Genomic DNA, 26445 nt, shown 5'->3' with positions numbered 1-26445 from the left:
CCTGCACTCACTCTGTGACTCATTCCCCCCAATCTCATCCATTCCACTGGCACCCTCCACTCGTGCCCCTCCACCACTCGCCACACAGCTTACACTCATACTCTCAGCAGTATCAGCACTGGCAACATTGGGTTCAAGCCCAGAGTCTGTTCTGCCCATAGGGGGCTCAGTGAGCTCAGGGTTCAAGTCCAGGATCATTTGTTTAACAGTTTGAGAAGTCACTTGTGTCCCTCCGCTCATTGTCCCAAAGCGGCCTTTATTCTGGTAGAAGTCTTCCCAGGGATTGATAATGTCCATAGTCCCAGCAATGTCCTGTTCCACCTCCTCCAGCTCTTTATTTAACTTGACCGTTGTCCTTATGCCCTGGATTCCCCACTAGCAAGGCCAGTGCTTTCTATCTGTCTCATTAATGTGCCATTCAGTTCCACCTTCCTCTTCTGCAGACTTTCCATAGCTATAATGGCCTTAATGATTGTATCAGAGACCAACACACTCTCCCCCTTGTGTTCATTTAAGTGGGCTGAATCTATATTCAATTTAGCAGTCTCTAGGACTCTGAAACTCCAAAGAAATAGAATGTTTTACCTTGTCTGCAGGTACAGCACCTTCATTCCCCCTCAGAGTTTCCTCAACAATAGATTCTGCTAGTAATATGCAGTCCTCCTCCAGCTCTGCTGGCCCTCCAGCCTTTCCAGCAGCCATGTTAGTTTTGCAGCACAATTCATCTGCAGCACTTTTCGTTTAAAGGGCTCCCTCTGCTGGTCTGCTGCTGGAATCACTGCTGGCCTGTACTCCATGGTTGCTCCTTTCCAAGGCCAACCCAGTGCTCCGGCATGCTGCCTCCTCCTGCTCCTCCATGATGACTGCCTCCATGGCTGAAACACTAGCCAAGCAGATTGCAGAGCTACTGGTTCCTTCCCCAGTGTCCTGACCAGATTCCCTGGCAGTAATGGCAGAAGTCTCAGCTGAGACAGGCAGGGCTGTTACAGAGTCCATGGCTTGTGTTGGCCCTCCTGCTTCCTCTCCAGGTACTGTGCTGTTCCCATGCTTTGCACTTTCCTTCTTTCCCGCTGTAGACCTTTGCTTTCCTCTGAAAACTTTTCCTCTCACTCTGCTTCTTTACTTCCAGAGACTTCACCTGAACTCTGGATTTTACTGCACGTTTGCCAGTACCCACACGGGCTCAGGGTTCCTTAGCCTCAGCCTCCCTACACTTGGCAGGAAAAGCTGATTTTTTTTCCTCATTTAAGAGCCAAAAACAACAAAATTTGAAAAGAAAAGCTCAGCAAGGACTAACCCTGCAATTTCTGTTGCAAATGGATCTCCCACAGACCCTAAAACCACTACTCCAGCAGCACCACTCTCACTAGCTACTAACAGTATAAGGGTATAGCTTATTGTGTGCCCAGAAAATTCCTTCTCTGTATATTTGTATTTATAAATATGGGAGGAGGTGCCATATTGATTCCCTTAAACTGTACAGTATGAGGGTATAGCTTATTGTGTGCCCAGAACATTCCTTCTCTGTATATTTGTATTTATACATATGGGTAGGAGGTGCCATTTGGATTCCCTTAGATAGTACAGTATGAGGGTATAGCTTACTGTGTGCCCAGAACATTTCTGTATTTATACATATGGGAGGAGGGGGGTGTCATATTGATTCCCTTAGGCAGTAAAGTATGACGGTAAAGCCCATTGTGTACACGGTGGTAGTTCAACTATGGCTCTCGCACACCCTTAGTAAATTAGAGTAACGACACCTGGTGCACGAAGGTAGAGGATCGGCAGCCTCCCAAACAGTCCAGCAGAAAGAATCCCAAAGCACACAGGATAATTGCAAGCAAGCTGCCTTGCGTGTTTATTGCGAAGTGCAACGTTGCACTTTGCAATAAACACGCAAGGCAGCTTGCTTGCAATTATCCTGTGTGCCTTGGGATACTTTCTGCTCCATTGTGTACCTGAAACATTCCTTCTCCTTCCATGCCATATAGGTGGCAGTAAAAAAGACGAATGATGACACTTGATAAAGGGCCAACGCCCGAAACATGTTGTGGAGCATTTTCCCCAATAAAAGCACTTTGCAGTCATAGCTACTGCCTTGGATTTGTCCTGCTTTCTATTATAATACTGACAGTAAAAAAGACGAATGTAGTGTTTGAATGGATTCTCACTTGTAAGTGTGTCCAGTTATTTCATTTCGGACCATAACGAATTCCACCAGCCACTTGGCATACAGGCCGGAATTGTCATGCCCGATTTGTACAGTCGTCAGCTTCCCAAGGTTCTGGCACTGAAAAATGAGAAAACGAACACTGAGTAAAATCGACAGTCTGTTGAACATGTATAACAGGGAGCCACTAGCTAAAACACTGTGACAGAGCTAATGGAGTAAACAAGGGACAGTGCAACTGGGAAAAGCTGCTTTATTGCAAGACTAGAGCACAACCGTGTTCCTCATGTTCCTCAAACACAGCTATGGCAACTTCATACTAGTTTGTTGTGAGTTAGTTGAACTCTAAACTCAACATCACTAGATTTATCAAAACATTAGAACAGGAGTACTGATTTGTACAGCCCTGAGGTGCCCCCTAAGGTGTCCTAAAGAGATACTGACATCAGAAAATAACCTTTTTTTTTAGATCTATCATAACATTATCTTTGAATGTTATTTATAATTTTGCCATCAAAGTATTTGCCTGATGCTTTTACATTACCTTTCTAACCCCCATGTTCCTCTATGAGGGGGCTGCCATATTTATACAGCAGTAGTCGGTTAGCATTAGAAACTCTAACTGATGGACTAAGGGGCAAATTTACTAAAGGGTGAAGTGACTAAAGTGGGTGAAAATTAGCCAGCGTGACGTCATTTCAGTACTTCTCCTATTTTCTAAGTCCCAAAAAACTCTAGTGTCTTTTCCTTTTTCAGGGTGACAGGCTGAAAAATAGCATAATTTTTTTGGGGGGGAAACTGGCTTTCCCCCTACATTTCCTAACATATGGCACATAAACTATACACTGGGCTCATGTGTAGGGCAATATAACAACTTTTTTTAATTTTATTAATGTTTCCCGGGCTTGTGTAGTGTAATGAATTTACTGCAATATATACGTCCATTCAACTTTAACTTCCCGCCGTATGCAAATTAGGCAATGCTAGCGCAACTTCGCTTCACTTGCCGCAGTAATGCTAGCACAACTTCGCCAGTGTTCGGTGCCCTGGACACAACTTCAGATTTTAGTGAATTAGCGTTGTCCTGGTGAATCTACGCCTGGCGAAGTGTTGCGCTGTGGGCGAAGCCGTCGTTGGCAAATTTTCAGAGGTTACTGAATTTGCCCCTAAGATGGGACAGTCAGGTTGGGAACTTCAAGTAACAATTACTTGCAAAAGCAGCCCTATCAGCAAAAAACGATCAATGTGACCTACATGTGACTTTTAATGTAGATTAATATTTTGAAAAGAAAATTTTCAGTGTCAGTATCACTTTAAGGTGCTTCCAGCACAAAACCAGTGATGAATGAGGTTAGACTTCTGTAAACAACTAAATGGTTTGCACAATGAGGGTTGTACTGAGATTATAATCTCATTATAATCAACCAAGTATCATAAAATATGTCAAGTTTAAATAAAAGTGTGCCTTCTTGGGTGATTGGGCACAGCCAAACAGCAGCAGAAAAGGTCAAATCTGACGAACCTCATACGTCATCTCTAGTATATTCCTGGGGACCTGAAGTACACCAGTCTCCCCAAGCTCCCCTGATATACAGATCCATGGGTTGGCTGTGAACATGGACCCACCAAGCTTCTTGCTAGGTACAATCAGGATGTGGTAGGGGATCACTAGAGAAAAGGTAAAAGAACAAATGGTAACAAGTTCCAAAAGAATGAGAAAGCTAAAGAGCTTAGCAAAAACGGAATGTTCTGTAGCGCCCGAGTACCAATCGAACAGGGCAGGGATTATCTGTGATTCCATCTAAATGCTACAGCCAGTAAAAGGAGTATATTACGCTAATTCCTAATCAGGGATGAAATTACTCAACATATTAATCAGTGCCGATAATCAGGAATTAACTATAATAAGTACCAATCAGCAGCTACTCTGCAATCACCCATGATAATCCTATAAAACAAAGAAGCTACTCTATTACTCAGGGCATTGCTATAAACAGTGTCAGTAAATATTAGGAAATCAATAAACATGTGAGTACTAAGCTGAGATAATAGGAAGAGAAATATCCATACAGTACAACTGTGCCAAATCTATGTCTAACGGAAAGAAAGCCGTGACATCAGACTTGATCTCTGGATTGGAGTAAAGCCATGAAAATATAAAGCTCTGAGTATAATGGTCGTAAGCATATGTAACATACACTAATAAATTAATAAAATAATGGGTAATTTATGACAAATAGGCAAAGGTAACGTAAAGCAGCTTGGGGGGGGGGGGGATACAGAGAACAATAACATTCCATCTCCAAATAGGAGCATGCATTCATAAAGAGTCCAATGAACTTACGGATGGTTGTAAACACGTTGGTAAAGCAGAAATAATCCACAGCATTGAAGGAGAGCAAATGATAGAGGAACTGTTCCTTCTCATCATCACAGCGCAGGAAGGCGTAGCGCTTATACAGCTTCCTAGGGGGGACACAAGGGAACATGGATATTGTTTATATACTAATAACCAGTCTTGCCCACAACATACTCAAGTCACCCCCCCCCCCCCCCACGAGCCTCACTTGGTGAGATCATGATCCAACAGCAGTTGCTTCAGATGCCGGGAGAGAAGTTTCTTTTCCATAGACAGCCTGACCCATGCTCGAGCCTTCCCCACATCTGTCTTAATTTCCCCGATGTTCTGAATATGCCTGGGAATGACATGGGATTTACTTAGTAACTACTTATCAGGCCCTTACTCTCTCTCTCTCTATATGATGGGGCCTCACTCATGCAAGGAGGAATAGTTCTGTGACCATATAAAAGCACCAGGCTGAGTTACAAAGGGATCTTAGAGTATAACTCATTTATTATATGGGATAATGTACCCCTAATATAAATGAAAAGGATATTAGAAGTCACTGAGGGTTTCTGTGACCATATAAAGGCACAAGGCTGCAGGCTGAGTTACACAGGGAACTCTGACTATCACTCATGTATTATAAGGGATAATTTACCCCCTACTGTAAATGATAAGGATATTAGAAGTCACTGAGGGGTTCTGTGACCATATAAAGGCACAAGGCTGCAGGCTGAGTTACACAGGGAACTCTGAGTATCACTCATTTATTATATGGGATAATGTACCCCCTACTATAAATGATAAGGGTATTAGAAGTCACTGAGGGGTTCTGTGACCACATAAAGGCACAAGGCTGCATGTGGAGTGAGATCTCCCTCCCATAAACATCAGTCGGACTCACCTCATATCCTGTACAAGTGAGATTTTTAGAGGATTCATGACCAGAAAAGGGTCAGATTTCCTTCTTTCACAGTCCAGTACCACATCTAAAATGGAAGATGCTGGTTAATTAATGATGTATGAAAGTGAACCCCAGAGTTCAGGCAACAGTCTTATGCACCACTGACATCACTGATATTAACAGTAATACCCCTGCATGGTTAGACATGGCTCCTTCCCTACCTTCAGGCCTAGACTGAATCTGTAGATTGTGGAAGATGACAGAGGGGCTGCTGTAATTGCCAAAGACAATCACTGTTTATTGGGCCTATGGGGAACTGCTTGTGCCTATATGTACTTGTAGTGAAAGGGTCAATTTTGAGTCTAGATATTTCTACAAACTATGATGAAAAAGGTTTACGGAGCAATAACTTCTAAATCATCAGTCTTGGGCCTTAGGATTTGTTATACTCAAACAAAAAACCCAGTGCAAAAACCTTATTGGTCAACATGATCTATAGTAAGCCTTTAAGAACATTTTATTGTAAAAAATCACCTGTTCCACAGAGACTGCCCCCAGTAACTCTTCTCCTGTTCTCCTGGTAATGCAATAAGTGTGACCACAAGGCTGATTTCCCCTGAGATACAAACATAGGACAGGGTTAGAAACTCTAACAGGAAGAGCCTACGCAGTGTCAGCACAACAACACTGTATGTACCTGCTTCACTTGCAGACCGTGGCTCCAGATTCTCTCCAGCAGGTCACACAGACTGGCGATCAAAGCGTTCTCCTCCACCCCTGTAATGCTCACTTCTCCATGACCCAGCTCTACTGCTTCCCTTCCCATCTTCTCCACCAGCATTCTCTTTGTCTGCAATAATCATATATACTGTCTAAGGCAATATTCACCCACCTCTAAAGCAAGCAAAACAAGACTTTCTTTTCAGATGCTGCAGAACTACATGTCCCACAATCATCTACTGCCTACTTTGACATCAACATGTGAGTGAGTGCCAGTTAAAGTTGCAATAGAAGGTGCCTAAACACCAATGATTGACATGGACCAAAGAAACAGGGATAATAATTGGGTTTTACCTTTTCTTTTAATTGAAAATAAAACCCAATAGAGAACAATTTGTTTTTCACCTTAATCGCACCCCCATGCAATCAAGTTTCAAAATTGCCATGCCAGGCAAATATAGTCTGAGGACCTCTTGAAAAAATGTGCATTTTTAAGGTTAAGTCAGATATTGATCTGGTTCTGGGTGGAAAATTCTGCTGGGCAAGGACTGCATCAAGCCTATAATGCTGCCCTATCCCTATGGTCTGCTCGGGCCCCTGTTGTAGTATGATCATCAGCCCAATTTGGCCCTTTCACCCATGTGCAGATAATTCTAATTATAATCTGACAGCACATAATGGAGCTCAAAAGGATAATACAGAGGTCCGGTCCAGCATACAGCAGCCTTCACACTGTACCTTGTTCCGACATTCCTTCAGCAACCCTTCTACAAACTTCCAGTTGGTCTGCGCAATCACAGAGGGCGAGAGGTTGGATAGTTTCGGTTGCCGGATGCCGCTGCTCATATTTCTTGCTTCTTGAATGTATTTCTGTGGTTGGAAAACAGGAAGATTGAAAAAAAAAAAAAAAAAAACCTCAAAATTCTATAGCAAATTAAGATATGGATATGACAATAAACTGGTGGCGGACATCTTAATTCTTATTCAAAATCTAGGCAAAGTCCAACCATCAGTGAGATGCAATGCCAGGTGGTGTACCCACAAGCTGCCAAGGGAATCTGACACTGGCAGACATTTAACTCAAGATAAAAGCAGCAGGCGAATCGAGTTCAAAGGCATTATCATCTCACCGGGTTACAGAATGAAGCTCTCTGACAAGCAATTAAGGTAAAATAAATTGAAGAATTAAAGGCATAGACAGCGTTTTTCTGCCTCAGAAATATACTGACGCTTTTATTACTGTTGTGACTTACAGGAGCCATTTAAATGTCCTTCTGACATTTACTGTTTAATATGAATAAGGAATTAAATTGGGAACAAACTACCACATAGTGAGATAAATGACAAGCTCCGATCTCGATATACAGTATTATCAAATATGATGTACGTGAGGCTAAACATGCTGTTGCTGTATAGCAACCAATACAACGTTATTGAAATTTAACCTCTCTGGGACTGTACCATTCACATACAGGACTCCAATTATCCTTACCTCTCTCTGGTCATTGTCCAGCCTAAGGTGCTCTGTGTGCTGCTTCTGCCTGTCCTTCCTCCTCCACTGTGCTGGGGCGTTCCTCTTGCTCCACCTGCAGAAATATTCCAAATGGGACAATGAGGGAATGTCATGAACAAGGGAACCAGGAGAGGCAGTAGTGGGAGACATTTACAGATGGGAGAGGACATGCATCTCAATAAGTTGGAGGTGCAAATTCATAATACAGGTATGGGATCCGTTATCTGGAAACCTGTATTCAGAATTACAGAAAGGCTGTCTCCAATAGACTCCATTTTATCCAAATAATTCAATTTTTTTTAAACTTTCTTTTTCTCTGTAATAATAAAACAGTAGCTTGTAATTGATCCCAACTAAGATATAATTAATTCTTATTTGGAAGAAAAACCAGTCTATTGGGTTCTGTTCTATTCTATTCATGTTTACATGATTTTCTAGTAGACTTAAGGTATGAAGATCCAAAATATGGAAAGATCCGATATCCAGAAGGCCTCCGGTCCCGAGCATTCTGGATAATAGGTCCCATACCTGTACCACAATTATGTTAAAAGCTCACAGCAGGGGGCAGTAGTAGGAGAGGAAATGCCAAAGGGCATTGTAGAATGTAGAAGGGCATTTTGGAGTCTTTCATTTGTATTTTTGGGGGAGAGGGTGTCTTACTTGTTTGTGGCTGGTCCTGTGGAAAGGACGTCCGACTGAAGTTTGGGGAAGAATCCAGGCTCATACTTCCCTTGGCCAATCTTCATATCCAGCAGATGGGGGTGGATTGCTGTGTGGTCTATTTTGTACAGTCTCTGTTCTATGGCTTTCACTGTACAATAGGAAAAAGGAAACAAATAGGAAATTTTAGGGCCAATGCACATCTTTCCAGCAACTTAGATCCACAGAACAGGGTTTTATCAATTTCTCTCTGTATGGGAGTTTGTTTTTGCTTTCACCATTATCCCCTACCAGCTTCCTCGATCGCGGTGCACTTCTGATACATGGACGTGCGGAGTGTAGGTGTACGGACGTTCAACTGCCGAATTTTATCCACTCGTGAATCGAATACCCGTAAAACTGGATCCTTGTCATCATCGTCGTGGCACAAAATTTTGTTATCAATGAAGGAAGCAAACATCTGCGTCTCGAGGAATCGGGAGAGAAAGGGAAGGTAGGGCTCTGGCTGGTCGGACAGAAAAGAGGCCTGGATGGCGAGAGAAGAATATGACTGCTTCTATATAAAAATTAGCCTACCAAAATCCAGCTTTCCCCATCTACATGAGGTTACATTTGTATATATACATATGGGAGGAGGGAGGTGCCATATTGATTGCCTTAGACAGTATAATATGAGGGTATAGCTATTGTGCCCAGAAAATTCCTACTCTGTATATTTGTATTTATACATATGGGTAGGAGGTGCCATATTGATTCCCTTAGACAGTACAGTATGAGGGTATAGCTTGTGTGCCCAGAACATTCCTTCTATGTATATTTGTATTTGTGCCATATTGTTTCCCCTATATATGTTTACTATTGCTTACTCATTTATATTGATCTGTAATTGTTGGTCTATATATTGTACTCCTAATTGTACACTTTGGCAAAATGATGTCCTAGGCACACAGAGCAGCAGTTGCAGCCATGCAGTGTGGGTGTGTCCCATATAGAAAGTGAGACTTACTTTATCAAAATTCTGCATTTGCTCCCTGTTAGTGAACCACGATTCCTTGTCTTGGCTGGGCTGGATTACAAACACCTCGTAATCTGCAAACATCTGAGTAAAGCGGTTGGCAAAGACTTCCCGGACCTGTATGTTGAGTTGGTGCATTTGGAGCTCCTCTTCTTCACAGTGAGCTTTGCTGTCGTTTTTGCTGCTGGACTCTTCTCGTACTTCCACCTGCTACATGTAAAGGGATGAAGCCGTTAGAATTAAAGTGTTGTCTTGTGCGGCAATGTATATGAATAGCTTTACTTTACAACTGCTTGGGGAGGAGGGAAATGTAATATCCTGGTACTCGTCTACTTCCTTACTTGCAAAACAGCAGTCATGTCTCACTTTACAGCAGGGATCTTAGATATATACTTGGGTCAGAGCAAAATTTTCACAAGGAAAGTCAGGACTTATACCCTAAACCTCTAGTGTGAGAAGAAATCAGCAGAATTAACCATTCTGGTGCTGTCTTGTCTTTGATCTATGCCACCTATGCTAAGCATAGTATCATCAGGGAAGCTTAGCATCTGCAGCACTGGCATTATATAACTTGTATGTAGATGCTGTCGTTCTGTGGTGGGCAGCTCTAAAGGGGTTAAAGCTTATGTGTTGGCAACGTACCCCCATTATCACAACTAGAAGTGAAGTTGACTTAAGATGTTATACTACGAAACAAGTCAACACTAATCCATTTGTAGGTGAATTTCCACTTAATAGAACATAATTATTCACAAATGGGCTCACCTTTTCCAAACTGACCCCTGTCCTCTTCACCAGGGCCTGCAGCCTGGCTATAGTCTCGTTCTCTTTTAAAAGTTCATAAGAGTTTAATGGGGACCTGGCCACATTTCCATTTCTCTTGTCGGACACAAGGTCGGCTGCCTTGAGGCTCTTTAGCTTGGAGATGCTCTCGCTGCAATGCAGATTCCCTTCCGGGGGGATCCCGAAGGCCATTAGGATCTCAGATACTTCCTGTATAAATTCCAACTTGTTGGGGAACTGCGGCAGATCTTCAGGCAGCTCTATAAAGTGGTTGTCTATGTCCACAAAGCACAGGTTGGCCTGAAAGGGTAAATTAAACAGATTAGTGCAAATAAAGAATGACCAAAGAATGAAACCATCTTACTGTCCTCTACTAGCAGTAAACATCCCCTTTAAAACCCTGCTTCTTTACATTGAATCCCCAGATGATCCTGGACTACAGCTTTCAGCATTTGTCAATATATAATCGATTTATCACATGCTGGCAAATAAGGCAAAGAAAGGAAATGAAGAGTGCAATGCTTCTGAGGCTAAGACTACCCCCAAAAAGGTTTTTTAAGTATATTAATAGTAAAAAGATGCGGGTTGAGAGTGTTTCTCCCTTAAATAACGGTACCAGTATGGTTGTAACAGATACAGATAAGGCAAATGTGCTAAATCAATTCTTTTCTTCAGTGTATACAATAGAGGAGTCTGAGTTCCCAGGCTCACTTCATAGCTGCACTGATGGCTCTGCTCAATTAAGTCAGTGGCTGACTCGGGATATGATTGAAAAGCCTTAATAAAAATTAATGTAAACAAGGCTCCCAGATTCTAAGAGAGCTTAGTTCGGTTTTAGACCATCCCCTATTTCTGATTTTCACAGATTCGCTTTCGTCTAGTATGGTAGAAGAAAGATTGGAGAAAAGCTTTCATTCCAATATTTAAAATGGGATTACAATCTCAGCCTGGCAATTATAGGCCAGTAAATTTGACATCTGTGGTGGGCAAATTATTTGAAGGCTTGCTAAGGGATCACATTCAAAATTTTGTCCTAGTGAATGACATTATGAGCAGCAATCAGCATGGCTTTATAAAGGATAGGTAATGTCAGACAAACTTGATTGCTTTTTATGATGTGGTAAGTAAGATGCTGGACAGTGGGGGGCAGTAGATGTGATCTATTTGGATTTTGCCAAAGTGTTTGATACCGTGCCCCACAAATGACTGCTTTCTAAACTAAAGTCTATTGGGCTTAATGAAGTTGTTTGCAAATGGATAGGAAACTGGCTACAGGATCGGGTACAGAGGGTGGTTGTTAATGGTACATTCTCTACTTGGAGTAAAGTTCTTAGTGGGGTCCCTAAGGGCTCGGTATTGTGTCCACTTTTATTTAACTTATTCATTAATGACTTAGGGGAGGGTGTTGTAAGTAATGTATCAGTGTTTGCAGTTGACACAAAACTATCCAGCCCAATTAATTCAATCCAGGATGTGGCATCCTTGCAACATGATCTTGACAAACTGGCAATCTGGGCAGCTAAGTGGCGAATGAGATTCAATGTTGATAAAGGTAAAGTCATGCACCTGGGATGTAAAAATATCCAAGCCACTTATACCCTTAGGGCAAATAAGGCATAGAGCTGTATTTAAAGGGGCATAGATTCAAGGGAGGAGGGGCTCATTCTTCCACTTTATAGAGTACTGATAAGGCCCTGTCTAGAATATGCGGTACCGTTTTGGTCTCCAGTGAGAAAACAGGACATTATTAAATTAGAGAGGGTACAGAGAAGGGCAACTAAGCTGGTAAAAGGTATGGAAAATCTTAGCTATATGGAAAGACTGGCCAAATTGGGGATGTTCACGCTGGAGAAGAGGCGCTTAAGGTGTGATATGATAACTATGTATATTAGTGATGCACCGAATCCACTATTTTTGATTCGGCCGAACCCCCAAATCCTTCAAGAAAGATTCGCCCGAATACCGAACCGAATCCTAATTTGCATATGCAAATTAAGGGTGGGAAGGAGAAAATAATTTTTTTACTTCCTTGTTTTGTCACAAAAAGTCAGACGATTTTCCTTCCCACCCTTCAGTTCGGCCAGGCAGAAGGATTCGGCCAAATCCTGTTGAAAAAGGCCGAATCCTGGCCGAATCCTGAACCGAATCCTGGATTCGGTGCATCCCTAGTATAAATATAGAAGGGGATCATATAATAATCTATCTAATGCTTTATTTACCAGTAGGTCTTTCCAGTTGACATGAGGTCACCCATTCCAAATAGAAGAAAGGAGGTTCCGCCTAAATATTCGGAAGGGGTTTTTTTTTATAGTGAGAGCTGTAAAGATGTGGAATTCTCTCCCTGAATCAGTTGTATAGGATGATACATTAGATAGCTTTCAAAAGGGGTTGGATGGCTTTTTAGCAAGTGTGGGAATACAGGGTTATGTACTAAGCACAATTCAGCAGGAACAGCCCCCTAAGTTTGCTCATAGCCTGTACAGAGAGATACCATAAAACTATGGCAGCATAGGTATCCCCTGTACTAAGCACAATTCAGCAGGAACAGCCCCTAAGTTTGCTCATAGTCTGTACAGAAGAGATCCCATAAAACCCATGGCAGTATAGATATTGCCTGGTGTTAAACATGAATTTGCAGGAACAGCCCCTAAGTCCTCATGACCTGTAAAGAGGGATACCATAAGGCTATTCTAGGTCTATACAGCATAATGAGGGGATTATGGAGCAAAGAGCAATAAGAAGACCAGCTGGCTCATGCTGCAGCCCCAAACTGACGCAGAACATATTAAATCAGCCCATTTAGTCCCTTAGAACAAACTGTCTCTGTGGAGGCTGCAGAGAACAGACAAGGAATCATTGAAATGAGCAAAACAATCTGGTGATTATACAGATCTGTGTGAGTCATACGGCACTCTCCAAATAGCAAACCAGAGAGATGCACCCAGGGGGCACACGGCACATAAACATCTATATTTTTCCTTATTGATTGGAACAGCCTCACTGTTAAGGGGAAAAGTGCCCTAAAGCTCTTCATATACAGAAAGATCAGCTGGTTTGGCGAAATTGCCACATGAGCGGCTCATCCACAAAGTACTTTGTTTCTTTTAATTCTGTCCATTGCTGTTCTGACTCTTGAATCAAAGTAAGAACCAGTAGTGCAGGAGGAGATACACACTGCCTTTAACCCACTGAAATTGTAAAATGTATTGGAAATGGATAGTTGCTTAAAATTCCTTTAATTATGCAAATAAAATGGGTCCAGCTCCCCTTACTGGAATTATTTTGCCCCATCTATAATGAAGCACGTAAGAAATCAGATTCCAGTTATATGAACATAAAGTCACACTGTCTCATACCAGCAGATAACAAAACTCAAAAATAGAATATTAGTACTGGGATTGCCCTGGGCAACTGAGGCACATGTGTATTCAGTGCCAGCGACAGAGAGGGGGTCAGTGGACGACTGCTGGAGCGTTCTATTTGAAAAGAAATATTTTTACAAAACAGGATTTCTTTAGTACATGGCTGATGTAGATCAAACTCTTGCTCATTGCAAACCTGAAATGTAAAGGGGCTGTCCCTGCTTGTCAGTCTACTTCAGTATGCTTACCTCTTGCGGCAGCTCCAGATTAGATCTGTCATCCAGTCCGTTAGAGTGCAATCCCATTAGGTAAGGGACCGGCGCATCCAGGAAATGGAGGAGGGAGGCCGGAAGGATTGGGACGTAGACGTGCTGCCACTGAAATGGGAACATCAGGCCCGTGATGGTTTCAGCCACTGTCATTAACCTCTGGTAATCTGGAAAATAGCATCAGATATTTACCAATTCAACCAAATCAAACGAGGCTGCTCAGGGGCCCATCCCTTTTGCTTAGTATACATTCTCATGTACACATCTCTCTCTATACAGGCTATGAGCAAAGTTAGGGGCTGTTCCTGCTGAATTGTGCTTTAAAGGGGTATACCTATGCTGTCACAGTGCTATGAGCAAATTTAGGGGGCTGTTCCTGCTGAATTGTGCTTATTACAGGGGAATACCTATGCTGCCATAGTTTTATGGTATCTCTCTGTACAGACTATGAGCAAATTTAGGGGGCTGTTCCTGCTGAATTGTGCTTAATACAGGGGAATACCAATGCTTGCTATCTTTCAAAGCTCTGTTCAGCTGACAAAGGTGTTCAAAGTAGCACAAAGTATACATTTACATGAATTTCCTATTGAAGTTTAGTATTTTCATTTAACAACTGATAAAGAATGACGGTCAAGTTGCCCTTTAGTCATCAGAATAACTAATCCCTAGCTCACAGAATATCTACTCAATGGAGTAAGTGACACTTACACTGCCTAAATGACTTACGTTGGGAGTAGAGCAATATCTGGAATTCCAGCAGGGCGCATGTAAACAGCTGCACCACATTTTCCACCCCAAGTAACTCAAACACTTCCTGGGCTGGAAAGTCAAACAATGGCAGCTCATTGGTGCTCGGCCTCTGACACACGATAGGTCCATACACCCCAGAAAACTTCAGGGACCTGCCAGCGGGTGGCAGAGGCACCTCATAGAGGATGTTATAGATGTAACTTTCTAAGGGCAACGGTGGAGGCTGGGGGGACGTCACAGCCTGATGGAGCTGCTCCAGGACTTTCTTACAGGCGGTCATGAAAGACATGGGTGCGATGAGGCAGATGCACTTGGACACAAACAAAGTATCTCGTGATATGTCGTAGGAGTTGAAGCGCTGCAACTTGGTTATGGAGCTATCGTTGCAGTCCCCGGGGCAGTCTCTGCCGTTGCTTGCCGACGTGTGGATGATGTCATACTCGGCATTATGCATGTGGTACAGGGTCTGCATGGCGCTGCAGATCTGTTTGCTGGTGACTACCTCAAAGAAGGTGAGGGAGAAGCCAAATGTCCTAGAGCCATCTTCTCTCGTGATGATGAAAGAGTGGTACTGTGGCTCTCGGGGGTCCGTCTGAGTCTTAAACGATAATCCTTTAGGCATGCATAGCTGGAAAAATTATGTTATGCTACATCAACAGCAAGAAAATCTTTTAAAAATGTTATAATTGAAAGACTTCTCCTCAGTGACTTCTAATATCCTTATATACAGTAGGGCGTATCTTATCCCTTATATTACATGAGTGATACTTAGAGTTCCCTCTATAACTCAGCCTGCTGCCTTGTGCCTTTATATGGTCACAGAACCCCTTAGTGACGTCTAATATCCTTATCATTTACAGTAAGGGGTACATTATCCCTTATAATACATGAGTGACACTCAGCATTCCCTGTACAACTCAGCCTGCAGCCTTGTGCCTTTATATGGCCACAGAACCCCTCAGCGACTTCTAATATCCTTATCATTTACAGTAGGGGGTACATTATCCCTTATAATACGAGTGCTACTCCGAGTTCCCTGTATAACTCAGCCTGCAGCCTTGTGCCTTTATATGGTCCTAGATTTAACCATAGATTTAGCTGGGTTTGTTTCCCCTTTAAAGGAAAACTATACCCCCAAAATGAACACTTAAGCAACAGATAGTTCATATCATATTAAGTGGCATATTAAAGAATCTTACCAAACTGGAATATATATTTAAGTAAATATTGCCCTTTTACATCTCTTGCCTTGAGCCACCATTTTGTGATGGTCTCTGTGCTGTCTCAGAGATCACCTGACCAGAAATACTTCAACTCTAACTGTAACAGGAAGAAGTGTGGAAGCAAAAGACACAACTCTGTCTGTTAATTGGCTCATGTGGCCTAACATGTATGGTTTGTTGGTATTTTTGTGAGTACAGTGAATCTTACGATCCCAGGGGGCGGCCCTTATTTTTTAAAATGGCAATTTTCTATTTATGATTACCCAATGGCACATACTAGTATACTAGAAAAGTATATTATTATGAAAATGGTTTATTTATATGAAGCAGGATTTTACATATGAGATGTTTTATGCAATATCTTTTTATAGAGACCTACATTGTTTGGGGGGTATAGTATAGTCAAGAGCTCTCCCTTCTCTCCCCAATTGTTGCGGCATGTAATTCCCAGGCTGCACAGAACTATATAATGGGGAGATTGTATGTGGAACAATGCTGAATGCAGGAGGAAGTCACATGCATGCAGGAAAGGGACAAACACATACCATGCCCACAGCGTCCTGGTCGAAGGCATTCCATTCCACGTTCTCTGGGTACCGCGCCAAGACTTTGGATTTAAAGGTGCGGCGGAGAGGGGTCTGCTCAAAATTCTCTCCTTGAATCAAAGAAATAAAATAACAAGCAGCAAAATGTATCAGTCCCCTATGTCATTAGCTTTGTTAGATTTCTCTCTCATCTCAACCAAATCAGTTAATTCTGAAAGAGGAAAATCCCCCTTGGCACAGGGAATTATCGTCTTTGCTAACGTTGCATAAAATCAAGTTCTCAGAAGGAGAGTAAGAGTGGTGTCAAAAGCTGCGATCTTTGAGATATGTCGCACATCGACAAATCTCCTCTTCTTTGGGCAACTGATCTCCCTGAAATGTCTTCCCGCCAGCTAGAATGTAAATCGCAAGTGGGGAAGCATTTCGGGAAGATTCGTCGCCCAAGAAGAGGATATTTGTCGCTGGGCAAATAATCTCCCTGAATCACAGGGTGTGCCACCACCCTAAAGAAAGGGCAGTGCTACTCAGCAGGCAGGCATACACACTGAGTCAGTTGTATTAGTAACACACAGTGAGAATTATCAGCTGGTGCATCTTATCAGAGGGATAGGAAACCTGCCCCTTAACCCAGAAACCAGCACACAGAAAAGAACCCAGGAAGAGACAAACGCAGAGACGTCAGTAATGACCAGTAAAGCAGAGGCAAATACAGAGCTACAGCTTCCAGTAAGTTAATCAGGTCAGACCTAGGAAATGAAGCCTTTAAATATATGTATTTTAATATTGCTGTGGGTGACAGGCAGCTAAACCCTCTAGGAGGCCATCTTGGATTTGTGAGGCAGCGATAAACCCTCCAGGAGGCCATCTTGGATTTGTGAGGCAGTGATAAATCCTCCAAGAGGCCATCTTGGATTTGTGAGGCAGTGATAAACCCTACAGGAGACCTTCTTGGATTTGTGAGGTAGTGATAAACACTCCAGGAAGCCATATTTGATAAACCCTCCAGGGGGGCATATTTGATTTATGAGGTAGTGATAAACCCTCCAGGATGCCATCTTGGATTTATGAAGCAGTGATGTACACTCCGGTAGGCCATATTGGAGGCAGTGTGTGTCAAGATCAAGAAGTCTGATAAGGGCCGGCCTGGATTTGTGGAGAGGCCACAAAGGCCCGGGCCTAGGGCGGTAAGATTTTAGAGGCGGCATGCCGCCCAGTCGCAACCTGCAGAATGATGGAGATGAGTACTCCTGCAATCCCCAGCGGAGTGGAGGGAGGGAGGTGCACAAACGACGCTAGAGGGCTATAGGACCCAGGGGCTTAGGGGTGCCTCGGCCCAGAATTCGGGCCTGGATAACGGTATCATCTTGGTTGAGGCCATGGCATATATAGTATATATTAATTTTGATATGATATAGCTACTGAGTTAGCCAGGGAGTCACTATTGTTCCACAAACCATGTTCCCACCAAAAACTTGCTGCCTGTATCACTGCCACGACAAGGCCTAAGTAAAGCACAAGATTTTCCACAGACTATGAAAGACTTAAAGGACAGGTTACAAGACAGCTGAGAGGAACACGGCTGTGCAACAGGCTATAGCTTACAAGCTAAATATTATACAATATGAACAGAGCCTGTCAAATCCAAGATGGCCGAAGCCGTGAGGAGATAGAAATCCTGTCACATGCTGTTGGCAGGAGCCGCTCTGAGGCTAAAGGGAGTTGTCCACTGTCATTTCTTTGAACAAACTGTCGGCTGCACTTTATAGTTCATGACCTGTTTTTAATTTGGGGGAAAGATGTGAAGTTAGAGAGCAGGGTTTTGCTTAAGTTGGGTTTTTACCTTCAGCCGCACTGGGTAAGAAACGTCCGACCCCATCTCTGGCTTTAGAAGCCTGTATGTACTCACATAGTGCTGAATAATAAAACAAATAGTAATTACATGGGGGAAACCCTGTGGGAAGCCAAGATATTTTAGGCTCACGTTCATGTTTACCAGAGGCTTTTGCAACTTGCTGAAAGGTCATAATAAAGGAGTGGTTCAACTTTCAGTTAACTTTATTTATGTTATAGAAAGGCTAATACCAAGCATATTTTCAATTGGGTCTTTTTAATATAGTTTTTGAATTATTTGCCTTCTTATTCTGACTCCTTTCCAGCTTTCACTGACCCCATCTAAAAACAAATGCTCTGTAAGGCTACAAATGTATTGTTATGGCTACTTTTTATTACTTGTCTTTCTATTCAGACCCTCCCCTATTGATATTTCAGTGTCTTATTCAAATTAATGCATGGTTGCTAGGGTAATTTGGACCTTAGCAACCAGATGGCTGAAATTGCAAACTGGAGAGCTGCTGAATAAAAAGCTAAATAACTCAAAAACCACAAATGATAAAAAATAAAAACCAATTGCAAATTGTCTAAGAATAGCCCTCTCTACATCATACTAACAGTTAATTTAAAGGCTAACAACCACTTTAAATAATATCTGTCAGGCTAAGGGGGACACAAGAAAAAGTATCATGCCAGTGAATGCGCTAATAAATCAATTTACATTCCATAGACTAAAATATGAAATAATAAAACCTACACACATTTCTTCTTATAATGAATGTACAGTTAAGTTAACTTGCTTAGAATTACATTTTATATTTTATTGTTCAAAGAGCAGTTTAGGATTGGATTTTCCCTTTAACATGCAGTGGAGAAGGATCCTTTTAATTTCCCCTTTCAACATTTATTCTTGAAAACTGCACATAGAAGTCGCTCGAGTCGGGCCCTTGGTTATCAAAACGCAGTGTAACGTGGCGATTTCTAAGGCAATAAAGTTGTCAAATAAATACAGGGGAGTAAAAACTGATGAACTCCGGACAAATGGCAGCACTGTGCCAAAAACTATAATGGGCCATTCATTCTTTAAAATGTGAACGTGAGAAAAAAACTTGGAACAAAATAGAATGTTAATTAAAAGACATTATGGTTTCGACAAATTGTGCCATTGATCGAGTAAACTAACAGCGGAATAGATTTTAGAGATAACGGGGAAGGTACATGCCAGGCACAATCTGTCCACTCCGTTTAACACACACATCGTCTAGTCTCTAGTCCATAAATACAGGATGTAGCGACAGGAGAATAAGCAATCCCCAACATACAGTTTACAAAGAACCAAAGTTTCTTATGATTTTTGGACCGTGTGTGGATTGTCCTGACATCATACCATGGCGATCGGTCATTTAGTGGATGGGACAGGTTAGAAGATTTCTGTCTGCCAACGATAATTTCTCTGCATGTATTGTCTATCTGACCAAATCAATGGGTGACTGTCACTTCTATTATAACTAAATATAACTTTCATACGATTGCTGTCCCGGCCAGAACATCGTCTGATTTGTTCTTTTACTACTTTATTTAATCTGAATGGTTAGTGGCAGGTCAGAAGATTGTGATGTTTGATCGGTCACCAGATACAAAGCCAATATCCAGTAACGGAACTAACCAATTCCTGGGCCCAGGTTGGTTCCTTACAGGATATGAGCACTAACACCTCCCTAACATATAGTGATGAAGCAAAAGCCCAAGGAAACAGGTTAAAGGCACAGGCAAGCCTTCCCCTCTGTTCTAACTCAGCAAGCAAACAAGAAAAAAAAATAAACCACAGACCGCACCAAAGAGGCGCATGGGAGGAAATGCAAATGCAGAGATATGGCGAGGATCCCAAATGCTGATAACGTACTGTTACCATTAAAATTGTTTAACACTCTCTTTAGCAGCTACCCCTGAGGTTCAAGAATACAGCCTCCAGCTTAAAGAGATACTGTCATGGGAAATTGGGAATACGTGTTTTTTTCAAAACTTATCAGTTAATAGTGCTGCTCCAGCAAAATTCTGCCCTGAAATCCATTTTTCAAAAGAGCAAACAGATCTTTTTATATTTAATTTTGAAATCTGTTATGGGAGTCTGGACATATTGTCAGTTTCCAGATGCCCCCCGTCATGTGACTTGTGCTCTGATAAACTTCAGTCACTCTTTACTGCTGCACTGCAAGTTGGAGTTATATCACCCCCTCTCCCTTGCCCCCCAGCAATGGGAAGGTAACCAGATAACAACTCCCTGGTAGATACAAGAACAGCACTCAATAGTAAAAATCCAGGGCCCACTGCGACTCCTTCAGTTACATTGAGTAGGAGAAACAACAGCCTGTCATCAAGCAGTTCCATAGTGCAGCACTGGCTCTTTCTGAAAGCACATGACCAGCCAAAATGATATGAGATGGCGCCTACACACCTATATTACAACTAAAACAAAATACACTTACTGGGATAGGAATGATATTTTATATGGTACAGTGAATATTTGCAATAAAAATCACACCATAAAATTCATGAAAGAATCCCATTAAGATGTATGGCACACAGGGGATGGGGCTGATTTAAGTCCATGTAAGGGGCATCCCCAATACATAGCTATCTGGAAATAGGCCAGGGCCTGCCTAGGCACCCAGTATGATCAGCCTGACCAAAAATGTACGAGGCCAAATCAGGCAAAGATCCACCCATTTGGTGTGTATGAAGATTCACCGGCCAGCCTGCTACCTGTAGCCAAATGTCATTTCTACATGAAGAACTGTATGAGTATGTATGTGTATTTCACCCCTTTCTGTCCCCTACCCTGGTGGCTGGTGGTTCCCACTTGAAACAACATAGAAAAAGTCAGCCAATGAACAGACCGGCAATGACATTTACACGTAACAAAGGATGAGGAAAGAATAAGGATATCAAGAAATATTTTGTTTCATATGGGAAATTTTATTTTAGGGGTTCTATAGTGAATGTGGTTTGCTTTCCTCTTGCTTTGCTTAGTGCCATGTGACACTGACTCTGCCCAGAGAGCTGTAAGCACTTACACAGGTCCATGTCCCTAATAGCCTGGCAGGACCCACAAACCAAGGAGCCTGATGCTCTGCATGGGGAAAGGGAACACAATCAGGAAAGTCAGGCTGAATGGAGCAGCTGATGGATTCCCTGAGTGGCACATTATCTGCTGGAGGTGTGAATGACATGGCAACAGCTAGTAGGCTAATGCCAATTATATATATAATTATATATATATATATATATATATATATATATATAGTTCATATATACACACACACTTACCCCCATGTTTATTAACCCTTTTTATTATGCACCCAAGCTCCACTACCACTGCACTCTCCTCACATCCTCAAAACATTACATGCTCAGATTTCTTATGTTTCCTCGCACCATTCAAGAGAGAAATCTTATATTTAAGTTGGGGGAGGTGTGGTTGAATAGAACTGTCTTACTGGGGTATTGGCTTAAAATTATAAAGGCACTATGGCTGTGCCTTCTCACTTTCCCTTGTTCCTCTTCATTCTATTAAAGGATTTCTCCAATTTTTCATGTCTCAGAGGTTGCACAAGTGCATTGCGGAGCCATTGGTGTCTCAGTGGCACATAATGGAGAGTACGGGCAGTCTGTGAATGTAGAGGAACAAATCCAGCTTCATTGACCCCATGGACGGGATGGAGAGAAAAGGAAAAGCTTAGATAAGGCAGAGCCAACAAAACTAATCCACTTCTTAAATTTATAAATGTATAAAGACTGAACCTGTAAAACGATATTTGGGTAAATAATAAATACGAGTGGGACTCACGGTGGTACCCTTGCCCTGGGACAGGACACCTGAATGGAGACCGTTCCCCAGAGAACCTTGGCACTCCCTGCCTTAGGCCCTGTATATGTTTATCAGAAATAGCACATTCAATGTGGAGAGGAAAGAAAGGGGCCTAAATCGCTGAAGCAATGGATCATGTACAGCAGGAGGGCCGTCTCCCCAGAGTCAATACAATGTCAATGCCTGATTTAATGCATCAAAGGCAAAAGTGCTGCTATCTCAGTAACAACACTGCACTGCCGGTAATGACTGCAGAGAAAGGCATGACAGTTGGATGGGCCCCATGTGTCACTACCCTAAGAGCATAAATAAGAATGAGATAAGAAAACTGAACAAATTATAGTGGAGTCCTGCCCAGCACTGATGAGAAGGGAATAAAAATTAAACTGAAATAAACGTAAAAGGGGATTTGGGGTTAATAACAATAAAAAACACCAATGTCTCAGCCCAGCCAAGTGCAGAGCAGAAAGCTTTTCACACGTTTTTTGTGACCTTGTATGAACCACTCGTGCCTGCGGAATGTTAAGTAACAGGGCAGCTCCAACCTGCTAAAGAGAGTAAACAAGGAGGCAATAACCTGCCAGTGGCATCTCAGTGACACCAATGGGTAAAGCAGAAGTTCCCCAGGGACACCAGCACCCCAAATGGCAAAATCACTGATGTTAGGCCATTATGCAGAGATGGAGAAACACAGCAGCCTTCAGCTGCTTCTAAATAAGAAGATCGCAGGTGTCATAACAGAATCTGTTTTATCACACTTATGACCAGAACAGGTGGCAGTTGGACTATCCTTCCTGCCACTACCCAGAAGTAGAGTCCTGAGTGGAACCAATTTTTGAGACCCAAACCCGACCTGAACTCGCAGCGTGCGACCAGACCCGCAACCCGCATATTTACCCACTTGGATCTGCTACCCGACCCCGGTGCACAACTGCCTTATCTGCAACCTGCGACCACCATTAAACAGAAAGTGTTGTTGCTCCAAACCGGAAGTGACATCAGAAGTGGGCGGAGACAGAAAAAAGTTTTGTAAAATTTTTAAAGGAGTAAAATACAGACAATATAACATAAGATAAGACCTGCAACCCAACCCGCAGACCCGCATCTATACCCACACCCGAAAATCCTACCCTCATCCCGCAGGGTACCTGCATTTTTTGTGGGTAACCTGCAGGTACCTGACTCACTGCAGGACTCTACCCAGAAGTGCACCATGGGGGGCTCAGTGTCACCCCCTTAGCTGGTGACCACCCATCAACCACAGCCTTAGCACTGTCAAGCCATATCAACCATGTAACATTCTCTCCCCCCCCCAGGGGGTAACATCTAATTTATAGAAATGAATGTTCCCCCAGCAACAAAACAATCACTCATTTAATAAGTAGCTCAAAGTCAAGTGAGAACAGACACAGCTCTGAAGGGGACATTATAATGCAGATTAAAACATTAATAACCTATTTTAAAGGGTCAATAAAAATCAAATTAATGCTGCAAATATCGCTGTCTGGGGCACGGGCAGGTCCCCTGCTGTTTACGGTTCTTCTCCATAATACAAACTGTGCATAATTAATGCTAATTCAAGTGTTTTGGATCACAAAGCAGAGTTTAGGAGGTTAGGAAACCCTACTATAAACCATAGAAACAAATCAGCAATCAGTTTCTAGTGATCCACTTAACCACTGAAAGCAAACATCCGATTGGTCGCTTAACAGCAGTAAAAATCACTGCTACCACTTTTGATTTTTGATTGATTTATTTTTATAACTCCCTATTCAATAAACAATGTGGGGTGAACTTGCTTTCAAAGGGGCACTTCTGCACTGCTGGTTCTCTGCCTTGAAACAATATAGCAAGAGTTAACACTGCAGGTCTGTTACTCAGAACTGCTACATTGTATCAAGAGTCAGACCTGAAGAACAGAAACAGACTGACAGTTGCACATAAGTATAAACCCAGCGAAAGTGTGGAAGGAATCTGTATTGGGGAGTTGCTTAGAATTAGAATGTCTTTCATTAGGTGACATTTTACTTTTGGGTTTATATCCCCTTTAATAGTTCCCCCCCCCATACATATGGCAAACAGTGAAGCACAGAGAAATCAGTGTCACCAAATAATGAGAATAAACAGAGAAAAGCCACAATCCCTAAAACAAACATGAGAGTAATGAGCAGCGGCTGGCATGTGGGCTACCACTAATCTTTAACACATGGGATAATGATGATGATGGTGGTGGTGGTGGTGGTGGTGGTGGTGGGGGCACTCAAGCAATGATCCATTTACAGGTAGTGCTCCATTGACAGCAACAGTCACACAATCTGAGTGCCCCTGTATGACCCAGCAACACGTTCCCTTGTCCTCTGAGATCACCATATCACATTGCAGGACCCCAGTGCACAATAGAACCCCCATATTATAAATCAATCACCCACATAACTGCAGGCCCCACATTATATAACGGACACATTGAATAAACCCCCCACCAGCAGGTTACGCAGCATTCCCCCCATTTTAACCACCAACTTTAAGTTACAACATTACAAAAGCCCCTCAATGTTATTACTGTACCATTCTGTGTTTTACAACAGGACCCCCACATTACATTGCAGGACCCCCTCCATTATAATAGCAGAACACCCAATAAGGTCCCAGTAAGTGTCTGCAATTAAACTGCGGGACCCCCCCACACACAGCAAACGCCCCATTATAACAGCCCCCCCATATTCCAGAGAAGGACCACTAATATAACACAACAGGTCCCCCATATTCCAGATAAGAACCCCCACATCCTACAGTAGGCCCCCCAATATAACACAACAGGTCCCCCATATTCCAGATAAGGACCCCCACAGCCTACAGTAGGCCCCCCAATATAACACAACAGGTCCCCCATATTCCAGATAAGGACCCCCACAGCCTACAGTAGGCCCCCCGGGCCCAATACAACAGCAGTCAGATCCCCCCAAACACACACATCAAGCCCCCCAATATAAGAAAACAGGGGTTCCCCTATGTAACAGAGCAGGAGCCCAAACATTAGTGAGTGAGGCCAAATAATGGCAATGCCAGAGCGCTACCTGAGCTCCAGAGCCCCTCCCAGTCCGGCAGCGCAGTCATGGGCCCCAGGGCCCCGCACTTACCCGAGAGCTCGTCCGGCTCCAGCCCGGTGTCCGTGTCCAGCCCAGAGACCACGAAATAATCAGCGAAACGGCTCGGGGCCGTGCTGCTACCTCCTCCACCTCCCCCGCTCATAGTGCCGCTGTCAGACCTCCCGTGCCCTCCTCTCCCGTCGCCTGTCATCCTCCTTCGGGGGCCCGGAGCTACTCCGCTCGGCGCGCTGCATCATGGGAGCCCACCGGACAGCTGTCCCGCCGCTACCCAGCTCTAGGCGGGCCGTGCGGCGCAAGGGGCGGAGCCGGGAAATAGATGAGCCGCGCAAGCGCACTGAGTTGGAAGGATGACATCATGCAGTCTGTATCTGACTCTCCCTGGCTGTGTGTACAGAGATGCGATTGGCTGCTGGAACTGGTCTGATTGGCTGATGCGAGGTGCTTCTGGCTGCCCTTGTCACATGGGTGATGGGATGCCCACTTTGGGCACTAAGGTGTGGGTGGGTGCTCATGGAATTAGGTGTGTCAAGTGACTGGAGAGTGAGAGTGGGCTGATTGGCTGCCGAGGAATTGCCTGTTACCCCCTAAGTAAACTCACAATGTGTCAGCAGTGTAAAGGGGAATTCACTTTCTACTGCATTTCACTCATATGCTTTTGGGCTGCAGTTCCAGTTCCCCAGAAATGAAGCCTTTTTTTCCCAATTGCTTTCCATTTTTTTTTTTACTATTTTTTTTTTTTTAAATTACCGGTTTTCTAAATTTTTAAGTTTTAAGTCGTAAGAGTGATCCAGGAGCAGAATCTGAATTGATACAATTTATAACATTTATTTGCTCCATTTCTCAGTAGGATCCATAGGGAATATAAGTGCAACTATTGTATCAATTCTAACAGCTGCTTTTATTGACTTTCAGGGATTCTGCTCAGCAGGGACAAACTCATGGATCAACTCATGGATCAGTTACAGCAGGGGTGTCCAACCTTTAATGACACTGTTCACTGCGCATGGGAAGGATTGGTCCCACAGACTGGTGGAACATGGTACTGCAATTGATGATCTGTTATGTGATCCAATATGTGCAGCTGTAATGGGGCATTCCTGTAGAACTGCACTAAGTGTGCAAATAGTGAGGTAGTGATTATGTTACAATGGGTGCAACAATGGCAACATTTTGTTGCTTTTTCTTGAACCACACATCACTACCACACAGGCCCAATATAAAACACCAGTCTACTGCAATATGACTATGACGATCTATGAAAAGGAAGTAGAGCCAGGCACTCGCAGATCAACTGCAAATAGTTTTATTAGTACGACATGTTTTGGGCAGGGGCCGAAGGCATTTTTGGAACCAGTGTCTACATACAGGATGACTATGAA

At 43.0% G+C, this 26445-nt stretch overlaps 1 protein-coding gene across 5 annotated transcripts in view; it reads right to left on the bottom strand.

Annotated features, from left to right (window-relative positions):
- Window positions 1-25378, bottom strand: part of LOC108715298 (DENN domain-containing protein 5A) — a 30728-nt gene extending 5350 nt beyond the window's left edge. Inside the window, exons 1-18 of one of the 5 annotated variants that reach the window (XM_018260338.2) lie at window positions 25097-25378; window positions 18102-18173; window positions 16262-16371; window positions 14470-15121; window positions 13723-13910; window positions 10095-10412; window positions 9321-9539; window positions 8606-8840; window positions 8315-8465; window positions 7634-7727; window positions 6880-7011; window positions 6119-6271; window positions 5956-6037; window positions 5422-5506; window positions 4741-4869; window positions 4518-4639; window positions 3696-3841; window positions 2175-2293 (exon numbers count right to left, since the gene is read on the bottom strand). In XM_018260338.2, coding sequence (XP_018115827.1) covers window positions 2175-2293; window positions 3696-3841; window positions 4518-4639; window positions 4741-4869; window positions 5422-5506; window positions 5956-6037; window positions 6119-6271; window positions 6880-7011; window positions 7634-7727; window positions 8315-8465; window positions 8606-8840; window positions 9321-9539; window positions 10095-10412; window positions 13723-13910; window positions 14470-15121; window positions 16262-16371; window positions 18102-18173; window positions 25097-25256 — 3167 coding nt within the window. In that variant the 5' untranslated portion in view covers window positions 25257-25378. The remainder of the gene's footprint in view (window positions 1-2174; window positions 2294-3695; window positions 3842-4517; window positions 4640-4740; window positions 4870-5421; window positions 5507-5955; window positions 6038-6118; window positions 6272-6879; window positions 7012-7633; window positions 7728-8314; window positions 8466-8605; window positions 8841-9320; window positions 9540-10094; window positions 10413-13722; window positions 13911-14469; window positions 15122-16261; window positions 16372-18101; window positions 18174-25096) is intronic. The other 4 variants (XM_018260335.2, XM_018260336.2, XM_041561030.1 and 1 more) reach the window with 4 other exon arrangements.
- Between the last annotated feature and the right edge of the window lie 1067 nt (window positions 25379-26445).

This window comes from Xenopus laevis, chromosome 4S (genome assembly GCF_017654675.1).
Source record: "Xenopus laevis strain J_2021 chromosome 4S, Xenopus_laevis_v10.1, whole genome shotgun sequence".
Taxonomy (NCBI): domain Eukaryota; kingdom Metazoa; phylum Chordata; class Amphibia; order Anura; family Pipidae; genus Xenopus; species Xenopus laevis.
The sequence above is the reverse complement of the archived record's forward strand: the minus strand, read 5'-3'. Positions and strand labels throughout refer to the sequence as shown.